This window comes from Cicer arietinum, chromosome 3 (assembly GCF_000331145.2).
Source record: "Cicer arietinum cultivar CDC Frontier isolate Library 1 chromosome 3, Cicar.CDCFrontier_v2.0, whole genome shotgun sequence".
Taxonomy (NCBI): domain Eukaryota; kingdom Viridiplantae; phylum Streptophyta; class Magnoliopsida; order Fabales; family Fabaceae; genus Cicer; species Cicer arietinum.
Genome location: NC_021162.2, coordinates 69877850 through 69895159, shown reverse-complemented (window position 1 = coordinate 69895159; position 17310 = coordinate 69877850). Strand labels below are relative to the sequence as shown.

The following is a 17310-nucleotide window of genomic DNA, read 5'->3' as shown; positions in this document are numbered from 1 at the left end:
TTGATCAAGGAAAATTAGCTATTGTTTTAATTTAAATATTTTTATACAGTGAAGAAAATATGAACAATAGTTGAGAACATATTAGTAAAAAAAATAATTGATACAAATTGAAAAATTGAGAGATTTTATAATATGGTCAACTTTTTTAAAAATTTATGTCTTTAGAGACGAATGCAGTATATTATATATTAAATTGTTAGAGTTGTTATTTTATTTACCTATTAAAATTTCATTGTATCTAAATATTTTTTGTGGAAAAATGAATCTAAAATATTTTATTTAAATACAATAGATTTAGGTTCAATAAAAATTTGATTTTAAAAAAATAAAAATAGTGTAAAGAAATTACACTATACAAAATTATCGAAGGATTATGTCATAATCCAAGAAAACAATTATAAAGAACACAAATTACTGTATCGCTAAATACATTATCAGGAAAGTTTATTAGGATAAAACCACATTAAAAGAAAAATAGTGCAGTTAACGTTTACAAAAATTTATATAATATATATTCAAAAATACTAATATGTTTCTATTGAAAATATCTAAAATACTGAAAGAAAAAATATTCTATCAATAAGTGTTTATAATATAAAATTTTAAATTAACAATTTGATTAACATATCGGATTTCTTATCTAAAAATATGAGAGAATAATGCTTATATTTTTAGTAAATAAATAAACTCTCAATTATAAATATCAGATGACCTTTGCGATGCGAGCATCTATCCCCAAAGAATTTTTATTTTTATTATTTGTTCTTCTTCATCTATATATTGGAGAAGGGTATTCTAATACAAATTTTTAACATAAAATCACTCCTACCAACTTGTTTTTATTTATTTATTATTTTTTTAATTAAATAATTATTTTCACTAATGTTTAAGTTTTCTTATATTGGTGTAACGTTTGATTTTCCGTGTAGATGCAATATTCTTTTGATTTAGATTAAGATATTAAATTTAATCAAATGTATATTCAAATTCAATAAATAATTTTAATATTATCAACGATATAACTATAAAGAATGCATATTTTTTGTCACTTTAATTTTATCATATATGTAAATTTTATCATAATTATAGTTATTTTTTTTGTTTTGCACTATTAATTTAAATATTGAAATTGTTTGCAGATTTATCCTTATTAATTCTAACAATTTTAAATTGTATTATCATCTCGATATAATTTTTATTAATTTAAATTAATTAATATCCATTTTTTAGTAAAAAAAAGTAAATATTAATCGGAAACTCATTGGTTACTAGATAGTGAGGCCCACTACAGGCCCAAGATGCGGGAAAATCAGATCTACAAACGCGTAAGTTGTGCTAACCAATCAGATCTTAGAACTCCACGTTGTATACTAATGGAATATTCTAGACGAATTTGAAACCCTAACTATATAAGCTAACTCACACACATTGTGTTCTTCCTCTTTCACATTGAATCACAGTGTTGGTGCTGTGATTTTGCATCATTTCCTCTTAAATCTTTTTCGTTACGTGTGAAATCCAATGGCCGGAAAAGGAGAGGGACCAGCTATCGGAATCGATCTCGGAACCACTTACTCTTGCGTTGGTGTTTGGCAACATGATCGCGTTGAAATTATTGCCAACGATCAAGGTAACAGAACCACCCCGTCTTATGTCGGTTTTACTGACTCCGAGCGTCTCATTGGTGATGCCGCAAAGAATCAAGTCGCCATGAACCCTATCAACACCGTTTTCGGTTAGTTATTCTACGCCTTTACACTTCGAAACGTTGAATATTACTCACTCGATCTAGCCATTAGTTATTGTTTACTGCCTCGTTTTTTCTGTTTTATTTTGTAATTAAATTATTTAAATTTCAGTGTAATCTTATTTGGGATTTGTCCATGTACATAAATTTTCATATTCACGTACCTAGAAGTTTTAATTGGACCATTCATGATGCATATATCTAAATCGTTGTGATTCCATAAAATTGTACGTTGTTTCACTGATTAGCTTATGCGTGTGTTTTATATATTTTGTTTTATGCTATGTTTGGATTGATGGAATGTAATGGATTGGAGTGGTATATAGTTAAATTCCATTGTTTGTATTTGCCTAAAATGAGTGGAAAGGTATGGAACATGATGGAATCCGTTCCATCCCATTCCATACCACACTCTCCTCCCATTTTTCTTCCCCCAATTTGGGGTGTATCCAATGGAATGGATCAACTTAATTAAATAGTTACTCATTTACCCCTATTTTATTATTATATGAGTAAACCATTGCTTCTTCTTTTCTTTTTCGATTCGTGTGTGCACCCTCTTCTTTGCAACTTGTATATTTTTATTTTGCTGCCGTTTCACAGATTAAGTATGTCAGTTTAGCCATGTGAAATAAAACTGGACATTTTTGCTACATTTTTTTTATAACATTAAGGTCTATTGGAAAACCATGCCTGTTTTGAATTGTAGCAATTGAAGTGGTTTATCACTGTGAGCCTGTATGCACAGGGGTTGAGACTTGTTTTTCTTTTCATTCAAGGTGGAACTTTGGAAATTGAATAAAAGATAAAATCTAATTTTTGAAGTAAGGGTACAAATGGAATAAAAAAGTGATAACTCTCCATTCTGTTCACTTTCTAAACAATGGAATGAAATCTCTATTCTGTTCCATTCCATTCTGTTTCATTCTGCTTATATTAAATTGGATTTGTGATGTGGAACATGCTATGCAGAACCTGTGATGTTAAGATGATTTTCTGTTTTACAGATGCTAAGCGGTTGATTGGTCGTAGATTCAGCGATGCTTCTGTTCAGAGTGATATGAAATTGTGGCCATTTAAGATCATTTCTGGCCCTGCTGAGAAGCCCATGATAGGTGTGAACTACAAGGGTGAAGATAAGCAATTTGCTGCAGAAGAGATCTCTTCCATGGTACTTATGAAGATGCGTGAGATTGCTGAGGCCTACCTTGGCACTGCTATTAAGAATGCTGTTGTTACTGTCCCTGCTTACTTCAATGATTCTCAGCGTCAAGCTACCAAGGATGCTGGTGTCATTGCCGGTCTTAACGTGATGCGAATCATTAATGAGCCCACTGCTGCTGCCATTGCTTATGGTCTTGATAAGAAGGCCACCAGTGTTGGTGAGAAGAATGTCTTGATTTTTGACCTTGGTGGTGGTACTTTTGATGTCTCTTTGCTTACTATTGAAGAGGGTATCTTTGAGGTGAAAGCCACTGCCGGAGACACCCATCTTGGAGGTGAGGATTTTGATAATAGGATGGTTAACCACTTTGTTCAAGAGTTTAAGAGAAAGAACAAGAAAGACATTAGTGGCAACCCCAGAGCACTCAGGAGGTTGAGGACTGCTTGTGAGAGGGCGAAGAGAACTCTTTCATCAACTGCCCAGACCACCATTGAAATTGACTCTCTTTATGAGGGAATTGATTTCTATTCCCCTATTACACGTGCCAGGTTTGAGGAGCTCAACATGGATCTCTTTAGGAAATGTATGGAGCCAGTAGAGAAATGTTTGAGAGATGCTAAAATGGACAAAAAAAGTGTCCATGATGTTGTCCTTGTAGGTGGTTCAACCAGAATTCCAAAGGTTCAACAACTTCTCCAGGATTTCTTTAATGGAAAAGAGCTATGCAAGAGCATTAATCCTGATGAGGCTGTTGCTTATGGTGCTGCTGTTCAGGCTGCAATCTTGAGCGGTGAGGGCAATGAGAAGGTTCAGGATCTTCTCCTTCTCGATGTCACTCCTCTGTCTCTTGGATTGGAGACTGCTGGTGGTGTGATGACTGTCCTTATCCAGAGGAATACCACAATTCCAACAAAGAAAGAACAAGTTTTCTCAACCTATTCTGACAACCAGCCCGGTGTCTTGATCCAGGTCTTTGAAGGAGAGAGGACAAGGACTAGAGATAACAATTTGTTGGGCAAGTTTGAACTTACTGGCATTCCTCCAGCTCCCAGAGGTGTTCCCCAGATCACCGTCTGCTTTGACATTGATGCCAATGGTATTTTGAATGTCTCTGCTGAAGACAAAACTACTGGGCAGAAGAATAAGATCACCATCACCAATGACAAGGGTAGATTGTCAAAGGAAGATATTGAAAAGATGGTTCAAGAGGCCGAGAAGTACAAATCTGAAGATGAAGAGCATAAGAAGAAGGTTGAGGCCAAAAATGCATTGGAAAACTATGCATACAACATGAGGAATACCATTAAGGATGACAAGATTGCAGGTAAACTTGATTCAGCTGACAAGAAGAAAATCGAGGACTCCATTGAGCAGGCTATCCAATGGCTAGACAGCAACCAACTTGCAGAGGCAGATGAGTTTGAGGACAAGATGAAGGAACTTGAAAGTGTCTGCAACCCTATCATTGCCAAGATGTACCAAGGGGGTGCAGGTCCTGACATGGGTGGTGCAGCAGCTGATGAAGAGTACGCTCCTTCCGGTGGAAGCGGTGCTGGCCCCAAGATTGAGGAAGTGGACTAAGTGTAATTGCTTCTTATCTTTAAAATTTTCAGGTTATTTTTATTTGATGCATTTGTTGGTTGATTAAACAGTTTGGTTTTTGCTGGATTGCGGAATTTGTCTATTTCTTCATGAATTATTATGTTCCTTGTTTTTCGTATGTCATGTGACGTAGGGTAATTTATATATTTTATATATACATTTTGCCCGATGGTTATTTTTGTTTGTTATGAGATAACATGAAATTATTCAATACATTTTACCCGTTTGTTCTCTCTTTCTGTCTTGAGGAATAATAATATTCCGCAGCCTATCTAATGGACATCGGTTGTAGGCTTCTTTCCAATCGTTTGCTACTGAAGCTATTAGTTCTCACAAACCCTAAACGATACATATTATTGAAATTTAGCGGGGGCTTTTTATTTTGGACTTAAAATCTAGTGTATTAAAAAGCTTGCTTTGACAACTATTTATCGGTATAAGTATTTAATGTTCAATTACTATTTTAGTTCTAATAATACTTTAACAACCAATTCTATCTGGGAAAGGTAAAAAACGCTGTTTCATATTAGTCTATTTTTTAAAATACTTTTCAACTATTTAGTAGTATTTCTTGCAACGTAAACGTCTAAATTGTGTTCACAAAATGTTTTTATAAGGCATATATAGGTATTAAAATGGTTGTTGTTTCTAAGGGGTAAAATGTTCAAGTTTTTGCATGCCTATTTTTGCTCCGGTGCTTTCTATATCTGATTTGGGCTTTAGAGACTTGCGCTTGTGCATGTCTTTCTAGTCTCCATTGCCGTCCTAAGACATGAATGTTTGTTATAGTGCCGATAACAACATTCCTCTTAGACTACTAAAATTTCATATGTAAATGTTACGACACTTCTCTACACTTGGGGAAATACATAGTGGAACATGTAAAATAAAATACGATCCTAGGTAGTCAATAGCGCCGGTTCGCGGCGGGATCGCGCCGGAGCGGAGCGGCGAGCGACATGGCCGCGGCGGCGCAGAGCGGAGCAGAGAAATTAGGGTTCGTGCGACCTGGGCGCGTTCACGGGTCACGGGTCGCGTTCCGGGTCGTGGGTTTCAAAACCCTAAAAAACGTGAAAAAAATCTGGCCTTTTTTTCTTCGTCAAAAACCAATTTTACCCCTAAATTTTAAAACGTTTTAGGGGTAATTTTGGCAAAACAACCTTCAGATTTTAGAGATTCACTATCGTTCTCATCTTCTCATCTCATCTTCTTCTCAAGTCATCGTTCCATCTCACTGTTCTCATCTCATCTCATTTCTTTGGGTTGCTGCCTTCAGTCGTCCTGTTCGTTCTCATCCTGTCCGTTCTCATCCTGTGCGTTCTCCTCCTAGGTTCGTTCATGACTGCTCTTTGCTTTGCTCTGTTCTTTGCTCTGTGCTCTTTGCTCTGTTCGTTACTCTTTCTTTTTTTTTAATTTCTTTTAATTTTTTCTTTTTTCTTCACTTTTTTTTTACTTCAAATTAAATTTACTTCTCCTCCACTGTTACTCTTTTTTTACTTCTTTGTTACTTCTTTTTTAATTGTTTTTACTTCTTTTTAATTTAATTTAATTTTTTTTGTTAATTTAATTTATTTCTGTTTTTGTTAATTTAATTTACTTCTATTTTTGTTAATTTAATTTAATTTAATTTACTTCTATTTTTGTTTCTGTTTTTGTTAATTTAATTTACTTCTATTTTTGTTAATTTAATTTACTTCTATTTTTGTTTCTGTTTTTGTTAATTTAATTTTTTTACTTCTTTTTTCATTCTGTTAATTTAAATAATTTGTTCTTGTTAATTTAAATTAATTTAATTCTTTTTACTTCTTTTTTCATTCTGTTAATTTAAATAATTTGTTTTTGTTAATTTAATTTAATTTAATTTGCTTCTGTTTTTGTTAATTTACTTCTGTTTTTTGTTTTAATTTAATTTTTACTTCTTTTTTCATTCTGTTAATTTAATTTAATTTGTTTTTGTTAATTTAATATAATTTACTTCTTTTTTTTTTGTTAATTTACTTCTATTTTTTGTTTTTGTTTTTGTTAATTTAATTTAATTTAATTCTTTTTTTGTTAATTTAATTTACTTCTCTTTGTTTTTTTCTACTTCCTTTCTTTCTTTGTCTGTTCTGCAAACAGCCATGACAACATCATCTGAAACCCCACAATCTGGAATGTTTAAACCAACCGGAGATAATGTTGACCTAGCATGGCAGTTTAATAGTGTAAAAGACAAGAATAATAGGAAGAAGGTGACATGTGATTTTTGTCAAGTTGAAACTAGTGGTGGAATTACTAGAGCAAGACAACATCAGCTAGGAATAAGGGGAGACGTAAAAAGCTGCAGAAAAATACCACCAGATTGTAAGCTATTGTTGCAGACAGATTATGATGAGAAACAAGCACTAAAAGATGGAATATTAAATGAGATGGAAGTTCAAATTGACGATGATGTTAATGATGATGTAGCTGAAATAAGGAGAATTCGAAGTGGAAAAAGGGCAATTGAAGCCCCTTTACCGGCTGCCAAGAAGACAAAAGGTCCCTTGGATTTAATGTTCATGAAAAAAGCAGAACTCAAATTGGGGAAAGACAAGAGACAAACAAGCATAATTGATACTTGTGACAAAGAAGCAAGAGCAAGAACGGTACAATACATTGCTCGTTTTTTTTACACAAATGGAATTGCTTTCAATGTTGCAAGATCAAAAAGCTTCAAGTTGATGTTGGAAGCAGTTGGAAATTACGGTCTTCATTTGAAACCTCCAAGCTATCATGAGTTGAGGGTTCCACTCCTTGAAAAAGAGTTGGAATATACAAAGGCTTTGTTGAATGGTCATCAATTGCATCGCGCAAAATACGGATGCTCAATTATGTCAGATGGTTGGACGGATAGAAAGAATAGGACTTTGATAAATTTCTTGGTGAATTCCACAGCAGGAACAATGTTTGTGAAGAGTATTGATGCTTCTGCCTACATGAAGACTGGAATTAAAATATTTGAGCTATTGGACAATTTTGTTGAGGAGATTGGTGAACAAAATATTGTGCAGGTGGTTACTGACAATGGAAGTAATTATGTATTGGCTGGTAAACTACTAACTGCCAAGAGACCACACTTGTTTTGGACTCCGTGTGCTGCACATTGTCTAGACCTGATGTTAGAAGATATTGGAAAGATTGCTAAGGTTAAAATGGTTATTCAAAAAGGGATTAGTCTTGTTGGCTTCATTTATAACCACACATTGGCGTTGAACATAATGAGGAAGAACACTGGCAATGTTGAATTGGTTAGACATGGAGTCACAAGGTTTGCTACCACATTTCTTACTTTGCAAAGATTGCATAAACAAAAAACCAACCTTAGAAAGATGTTCACTTCTGAAGAATGGTTGAAGTCCAAGGCAGCTAATGATCCTAAGGGAAAGAAGGCAACTCGTATTGTACTTTTGACATCATTTTGGAATGATATCATCTACACTCTTAAGGTTATGGGACCTCTTGTACAAGTGTTAAGACTTGTTGATAATGAGAAAAAACCTGCAATGGGATATATATATGCAGCAATGATCAAGGCCAAGGAGGATATTCGAAAAGCTTTCAATGAACAAGCAAGCAAGTACATAGATGTATTTGCAATCATTGATGAAAGGTGGAAATGTCAACTTCATCATCCATTGCATGCTGCAGGCTACTACCTAAATCCGAAGTATTTTTATAGCAGGCCAAAAATTGAGAATGATCCCATATTGGTGGGAGGTCTTCACTTATGCATCGAAATACTTAGTGAAAGTCATCAAATGAGTGACATGACTACAACACAATTGTCAGAATATAAGATTGCTAATGGTCTCTTTGGATTGGGTGGAGCAATAAGACAAAGGACAACATTAGCTCCCGGTAATTGGATTGGAACTTCATTTATTTTCTTCTTAAATTTTTTAGCACACAACAACTTGTATAAAATGAAAATGATTGTTTCATTGCAGCTGAGTGGTGGAAGACTTATGGAGCACAAACTCCACTTTTGCAATTATTGGCCATTAAAGTGTTGAGTTTGACATGCAGTTCTTCAGGATGTGAGCGTAATTGGAGTACTTTTGAGCATGTAAGTTAATACTTAATACTTGTTATTAAGTTATAGAGTATTCTACTATGTAGGTTCATATTAATTTAGTAAACTAACATTTTAAATTATGATACTTAGATTCATTCCAAGAAGAGAAGTAGACTTGAGCATAAGAGGTTGGAAGACTTGGTTTTCGTTAAGTATAATCAGGCTTTGAAAGAGCGATATGATTGTCGTGATGTGATTGATCCAATCGTCTTGAATGATGATAATGATTATATCAATGAATTTGAAGTGGGAGACTTGGGGGATGATGGTGAACCTGTTGAAGAATTAGTTTATGCTGGTGATAATCTAACTTGGACTGATGTTGCCAATGCAAGTGGGGCTAATGAGCCGGTGGTCTACACTAGGCGGGCAGCAAAAGAAAAGGCAACTGCAAGTGCATCTAGGGCAATAGCACAAGAAACAATATCAAAAGAAGTGGTGGTAGAAGAATATGTTGAAGAAGTTGAACCTATTTATGTTGAAGATGATGAGGAGGAGGAGAACGAAGAATATATTGAAGTTGATGGGGAAGATGAGGAGGAAGAAGAGGAAGCAGACTATGTTGAAGATGATGATGATTTTTCATTCCTATAACATGCATTTTAGTTTTAATATTTTGTTAATTTTATTACTCTACTATGTTGAAGAACATGATGATATATGGTATCTAAATCTATATTTTGATTAAGACTATTTGGTATCTAAATGTATGTTTTGATTTAGACTGTGAGTTTGAGATCTAAATGTATGTTTATATAGCATTATTCATGTAGAGGTCATCCCGGTATCCCGCAACCCGCTATCCCGCTATCCCGATTTCCGGGGTTGGCCGCGACGCACCGCTATCTGGGATTAACTACCTAGATACGATCACGGTTCTTCTCTCCATCTAAACAACGGAGTTCATTACTAAACTTGTTCAAAAAATATTCTAAGCAAATGATATGGAAAGATAAAATTTCCGTCGAAGAGAATCATGTGAAGAGAATTATAAATTAAGAATGAGGTTTCACTCTTGACATGTTATGAATTGATAATGCATTTAATCTCGGTCATAAATTTGGTATTCCTTGACATAACACGAGAGAAAAAACTAGAAAAATTATACCTTACACTAGATTTGAGATCTTCGTAAATTATGTGATACACTTAAAAATATGATTATTTTAAAATGAACAATTCACTTTACCAAATAAAGGAGTAACATCAATTATTGATTATAAAATGAATGATTGTTATTTTGTACATATGATTGATAGATAATGAGTGACTATGTTATAAATTATTGATTCATTTAAATCACTAATTTCTCAATTTATATGAATCAAATTTCATTTAAAGACATACTTTGCATGCTTATGCTTAGCGGAAATTGAGATTATAATTTGAGAGACATCAATTTAGGAGTCCGTTTTTTATTACATAGAACAAACACAACAATTTTAGTTTTATTTTTCAAATTATTGAAAGTTAAAATGATTTTTTTTTTAAATCCATGACAAATTGGTTAAGTTGGTCAAAATGATTTTAATTTTATACCGACTAAACTCAACATCCATGGAAGGTTAGATTGTAACTAATATTAGTGTGCCATTTATTTTGGACAATCTCCCCTTAGAGTGTCCCCCCTCTCGTTCCATCAAAAAACACAACCAGAAACACTTTTCTATTCCACTATGTCTAACAATATTACTCAAATTTTATACTTCTATCACACAAAATGACGTGGCCTACTGTCCTTTCACAATTGCTTGGAGACATGCTGTATAGTTAGCGGTGTAAGTAATTTTGCTTATTAGAAGTAATAATTGCTACTATATTTTTGGATTCAAATATAATAGAGCTAATGCAAATTCTACGCGGTGGGTCCCATTAATTCACCGGTTACATTTGCGTACTATTTAACATGTTCCAAACAAAATATGTATAAAAATTAATTAGTTTATACTTTATAGTGTCTTTGGTAATAATAATAAATTATTACGTGTCTGATACGTACGATGACATTAAATTTCATTTACCCTGCTCAACCACCTTCTCACCAATCAGATCTTAGTATTTTCCCTATAAAAACATACTCTCCAAACACAATTTGCCACACAAGTACTGAGAGAAAGACAGTAAGTTGGAGAAATATGGGTAGGTTTTGTGTCTTTTTATTGGTTCTTGCTCTTGTCGTTGCTACAAATGCGAGAAATGTGCCAAGTGATGTTGGTTTGAAGGAGGAGAAGAACGTTGTGTCATATGGTGGTGTTGGTGGTTTTTCAGGACTAGGTAACAATGGACTACCTTTTGGAGGAGTTGGAGCTGGAATAGGTGGTGGCGTTGATGGAGGAGTACTCGGCGGTGGACTTGGTGGTGGAATTGCCGGTGGAGTCGCCGGTGGACTCGGTGGTGGTGGTGGTGGTGGTGGTGGAAGTGGTGTTCTTCCTTTCCCTTAATAAGATCAACATGCTTTTGCATGCTTTCTTTTAAAATATTAATACTAGTTTAATTTCAGTGTGGAATGTTATGTACGTGTTGGTAATTGTTGAAGCATTCTAGATTTGTAGTTCTAGTGCTATATCTTGTAGCGTACTGCATGTTCTTTTGTCAACCATCGCAAATACGTGTTCTTTTATGAAATTCAAATTTTATTTTCCACTAATGTGAGCGCAATACTAAATACGTATGACTTTAATTTGTACTCTTAAGTTTTTTTTCCCTATTATGTCTATTTAGATCTACTTTCTTTGAAACTAAAGTAAGTACTTCTTAAAGTACAAGACTTTATAATTTGTTTGTAAATAAAAACATATTTTCTAGGTTAGTTTTGAAAAATTGTGGGTAATTTATCTAATATCTGATTAAAATATAACATATAAATAAATTTGTAGGTGAAATATATACATAAATTTATGGATATCACTGGATAACTTAATAAAAATGTGCTGCATAAATAAATTTGTAAGTGAACTACGGATGAAATTATGGATACTACTTAAACATTTATTTTTATGGCTAATTTTGTTTGGATGATAAATAATCTATAATTTTTCAAAAATATATTAGAATTTACCAATTTTTTATTAGATAATAGATGAATTATTCATAATTTTTCAATAACATCGTAAATCTCACCAACCTAGATATAAACTTTGTGAAACGTTGAATTTGTCGGGGTACCTAGCTAGCTTAATTAAGCTCCCATGAAATCAGTCTAGCTTATTTTACATCACACTAAGTCAAACTACAGAATACAAATAAACATATAAATCCTCATACAATTCAGTCCAAAAGATAAGATCAATTTTTTTAGTTCATTGGCAATTAGGGCAGTATACTCCGATCGTAGCAGATTTAACAAACCACCAAGCTGTGTTAGCAAACTCCCTTAGGAATCAAATTTGGTTGAGGAATAATTTTCAATTTCTTAAACTTTGACATCCTCTTAGATATAGTTAAGTTTAATTAGATATGATTTTAGTTAAATTGAATTTTGTTAAGTTAATTACATTAAAAACATTACATCAAAATACATGTACTCTATTTATATAATAATTTTTTACACTATTATTTTAAATTTAATATTACTTTTTAATTATTATTATTTTTTTTACTCAAACAGAAGAGGTCCAATCCAAATGTAATTATTTTACTCAGTAGAAGTACTTTGTAGACTATCTATTTCCTTTTGGAAAAGTACACTGATGTGGGTGGGTGTACTTACTATCTGTGTTATTTGTACATATCAAGTGACACAGACTCGTACAAAATATGGTACTGTTCACTTAAAAAAAAATGCAAAAATTCATAAAGATATTTTTGCTACAAATATAAATATATGTCATTAAATAATTAAATGTTTTATTAATTATTAAAATGTATGTTTTTAACCACTCATCTAACAAAATTATTTAGAGTAGTTCATCAACTACTAAAATGCAAAAATCACCAAAATATTAATCATTATAAAATAATTCCTTAATCACTAAAATAAAATAATATAAAGTGATTAATGTATTGTATTTTAATTAATGATTAATAAAATATATATTAAATAAGTGATTAGAATATTTTATTTGCAATTAAAATTCACGTGACTAAATAATCAATCACATAAATATGTATATAAATTAATAAAATATCTCTCATTATTAAAAAAATAACATTTTCTTTTAAAAAAATAATGTATTGTTCATAGTAAAACAAGTGCCATCAGATAAAGGCTAAAACAAGTGCAAACGAGAGGATTATTCATGTCCTGTTCAAATTTGTGGCTCCATTTGATTGCTATTTTTTTTTATAAAATAAATTGTAAAATATTACCATTATGCCATTAATGAAAATTACCTATTCTCCATGTGTTTTAAATCTAAAAAAAAATGAAAAACTGAAAAGGAAAACTATCTAAAGCTCTTTCAATTTTTTATTTTGCAAAACAGAAAATTAGAAATAATTTTCAAAACTGATATTTAAAAATTAACATTTCAAATAAATAAATTTTTAACTTTTAATTTTTTGAGAATTAAAATACTGTTTTTGAAAAGCAAATCAAACAGACCCCTAGTATCTACTCCTTATTTTTTTAGAACAATGATTATTGTAGTATGTTTGGGGGAATATATTTTTTATGAAAAAAATTTATTCATATGAGTATATATGGACACTCAAAATCCATTACAAGAAGAAATTTTCATATATTTGAATACAAGATAAAGGATCATTTTAGCAATATGAGAAAAATAAATCTTATTCTAAACATTTTCTCCATTGATGAACCATACTCATAAAGTTATTTTGATGCTGTCCACGAACATTTGTATGAATTTGATTTTTTTTTTAAAGATAACTTTGTCGATCATGAATAAGGATTTAACTTTTTTATCTATGGTATGGAATGTATTATGGAGGTGTATTAACTGCATTGTTGAATTTGTAAGATTTAAATATATCTTTGAATCATATAGATTAACGTTATTTTGATATTTATTTTTGTAAGTTTTTATTTATATTTTAACTTTGTCAGTTTAATTTTTTTCAAAAATCATTTTTATTATTAGTAATTGTTAAAAAAAAGCTAAAATAATTAATAGAAAAAATAAAATAAAAACGTGAACTGACTTAAAATAAATATATATATTTTAATTTAATATTTGTATTTGTAAATTTCTGTGTTTTTTTTTTTCATTTTGTCTCTTATCGGTTTGTTATCTAAGTTTTTTTTTAAAAGTCACTAAAGTAGAAATGCTTTTAAAATAAAATTAAGCTTATATAGTTAAAGTTGAAAAAAAAAAAGAAATTATAGTGCCAAAATAAAAAAATAAACTAATTTACAAGGAAAAAAATATATATTTAATTTTAATTATAAGGACTATTTATACAAGAAAATCCTTAGTTTTTTTTTTTAAACTATGTAAAAATAAAATGACTTTTGAGAATTTTAAATACTTTTTACGATCAGAATTTTATAGTTTTGAATTTAATGATAACATCAAGTAATTATAGTGCTCCACTATCTAGTGGAATTTGAGGGTATCCCCACAGTATTTGGACCAGAACAAGATTCATGTTCCTAGTTAGTATTGACTATTGCAAGAGAAAGTTTGGTGAAGTTATAAATGAGTCAATGGAGGAGTGGAACTTTGGTGGGCCCAAGCATGGTAACATTTACTACATGCCACTGGGAACACTCAGAGAGGTAGCTTTGTATAGTATTAGTCACACGTCAATTCAATGCTCTAATTGAATGAATTACCATCACCCACTTTTTATTCTTCCCTCTATTACATTACCTAACCTTCTCTACCTTTTCTAAGTTTGTAATTGACCATTTATTTTTATATATAATGGATGAAATCAATTAAAACCATTGTACACATGGTGGTGACTTTTATTAACCAACAAATATACATATTTATTGACTTTCACGATAAATGTGAATAATAGATATTTTTTATGTGACAGTTGGATAAGGGAAATGATCTCTAAAGAGATTGGAGGAAGTAGATGTTTCTTTCACTTGGGTATTCCACCAAGATGACAATCATCCACACATTTTTATTGTAATTAAAGTCCCTTAGTTACAAGAAAATAATCAAATCGCTAAAACAGTTTTTTTTTATTAATAAATATTTAATTTAATCACTTAAATTCTACATTTATATTAACCTCAATCATCTATTTTATTAAAATTTTAGAATAATGTATAATTGTTTTCAAAACGTTAATCAAATTGATCAATTTATGGTCAGCATCTATCAATTAACAATGATAATGTGTTATATTAGTTAACACACATATTGTCACACACATTATTACTCACGTGTAGATACACACACATCATCTTTTAATCGTAAGACGAAATTGAAACATACCGTAAAAGATTTTTAATTTAAAAGGAAAATTAGGTCACATTATTTATTAATTATTTATACTACTTAATTTGTTGTATTATTCTTTTTTTTTTAATTCTTGTTTTGAAAAACTATAATTTCTCTCCATTGCTTTTTCTTTGCCACGTGGATTATACAATATGAATAAATAAAATCGTAAGGAAATGGTAATTTCACGGAATTAAATAATTTTTTTATTCAAACCCCGTGATTTTAGTTTTATATATATATATTTTTAAAAAAAAACTACCTTCAAGAGATTGCATTCTATGACCATTTGAAAAATAATTTTAATTTTTTTCTCTGGCATTCTGGAGATACGACATCTATAATTTTGAGTTTATATTAATTATTAGGGAATGTCAAAATAAAAAATTTAAAGATTATAAATGATCACATCTAAATATGCTAGCTCCTATTGTAGAAGAAAAAAAATTATATTTTCTATGATCACGGAGATGCGACTTTTTAAAAATAATATGACATTTTAATACATAAATTTTAATGTATGAAATAATAAAATGTTTTTTTAAAAAGAAGGATACACATGAAAAAAACTCGATGATTTTTGTGGTCGATGACATAATTTTTTTTCATAAGAAAAAATTAATATGAGAGAATAATATTCTACTCTAAAGTAAAAAAATATATATTTATTGAATATTTATAAATGAATTTACATTTAAATTCAATATATATTTTTTTACTATTAAATTAAATTATTGAAATTGATTTATTTTATTGTTTGACATTTCTAAAGACATTTATTTTATCTGTTCGACTGAACCTAAAAAGTTTTTTTTTATGTCAATCATCTTTTTTTTTTTTAAAAAAAAAACTCTTTATTATATTCCTCATTGAAATTTATATTATATATCAAAATATTATATTTTTATAATCAGGTTGCATCTTCGCAATCTCATAAAGTTAAAAAAAGAAAATTAATATATAATTTTAATATAGAATATAATAAAGATTTTTTATAAAAAAAATATACATAAATAAATAAAACAGACTTAAGAGACTTAGAGTATAATATAATATAATGAGACAACGAGTATAATAATTTAGTGAAAAAACGACTCATTTATTGTAAAGTACTGCTATGTACACTCTGATCTTGCTATCCACACTTTGTCCCTATGATCCAAAATATCCATCCCTCCGCACATGTTTATGAGACACGACCCATGTTTTTCTGCAACTACCCATTCTTTGACGGCCATTGTTCATGTACACTATATTTACATGCATATAAAAATTATTTATTATAATTAGCTTTTATAATCAACTCATATAATTATATTTGATTTTATAAAATGGATACATAATCAATTTTATTGAAACATTATTTATAGAAATAATTTATCAAAAAAAAAAAATCCAAATTTGTCCAAAAAATTGAATTTTTCTAGTAAAAACTTGGTTGTAAACAAAAATTCAATTTTTTTCAAAATAAATCAAAAATTTGTTTTTATAACAAATTTATTTGAAAAAAAATTCAAACTATTTTCAAATATTTTTCTCGAAAAAATGGAGAATTTATTTTTTCAAAAATTTTGACCTAAATTTATTTTTCTATGAAAAAAGTAAAATAATTTGTACGAATAAAATCTATAAAAAAAAAATTGTCCATGATTTATATATAGACATCAAAATTAACAACCAATTAAGAAAATGGATAATCATATTCAAAGTATATGAATTAGTTAAAAATTTTAGTCTAAATATCTAATCTTTTAAAATCAATTATGGATGTGGACGTGATTTAGGTTGAAAAACTGATTATTTTGTTCAACACTTCCACCACCCTTTTCTGTCGAACTCTCCATTAAATTTAAAGATGTCAATTGACACCAACTGAATAAAGTATTATAAGACTCATGTCTGGTTTCACATTTGAAAAAAAATATTTGTACTCAAATCCGTCCCACATAGACATCAACTTTAATGTTCATCTCGTGTACTCAAGGTATGTAAGTGTTCATATTACCGTGTATTATTCTCAATTTAACTAGAAAAAGACAATAAATAACCAAAATACGACAATTAATTAATTGAAATATAATATAAACATATTTTAAATTACTCATAAATTATTATAAATAATAGTATTTAGTCAAATAAATCATTCCAAATATAAAAACAAGTCTATATTACAATAAACATAAAAAGTAAAATAATAAAGGTGTATGCATATATATTAAAGATATAAATTAATATGTTTATATACATATAGGTGCGGGGTGGGTACTGAATTGCAACCTGCTTGAATTTAGGAGGTAATTATTTGGAGTTTTGTATCAGGCACCCCCCCAATTTTACC

General features: G+C 30.2%; 3 protein-coding genes across 3 annotated transcripts; all 3 read left to right on the top strand.

The window, feature by feature from the left end:
- Positions 1–1427: 1427 nt before the first annotated feature.
- LOC101494880 (heat shock cognate 70 kDa protein 2-like) lies at positions 1428–4689 on the top strand. Its single transcript, XM_004493829.4, has 2 exons — positions 1428–1735; positions 2755–4689. Exons 1-2 carry the CDS (start codon positions 1522–1524, stop codon positions 4491–4493), a joined length of 1953 nt encoding a protein of 650 aa, XP_004493886.1. The 5' UTR covers positions 1428–1521; the 3' UTR covers positions 4494–4689.
- A 1802-nt stretch (positions 4690–6491) lies between these two features.
- Positions 6492–9790, top strand: LOC101502536 (uncharacterized). The gene is made up of 3 exons (XM_004493941.4): positions 6492–8393; positions 8483–8601; positions 8701–9790. The coding sequence occupies exons 1-3, from the start codon at positions 6635–6637 to the stop codon at positions 9202–9204; spliced, it is 2382 nt and encodes a 793-aa protein (XP_004493998.1). The 5' UTR covers positions 6492–6634; the 3' UTR covers positions 9205–9790.
- Positions 9791–10595: 805 nt separating this feature from the next.
- Positions 10596–11253, top strand: LOC101494565 (uncharacterized). Its single transcript, XM_004493828.4, has one exon. The coding sequence runs from the start codon at positions 10611–10613 to the stop codon at positions 11049–11051; it is 441 nt and encodes a 146-aa protein (XP_004493885.2). The 5' UTR covers positions 10596–10610; the 3' UTR covers positions 11052–11253.
- The last annotated feature ends 6057 nt before the right edge of the window (positions 11254–17310 follow it).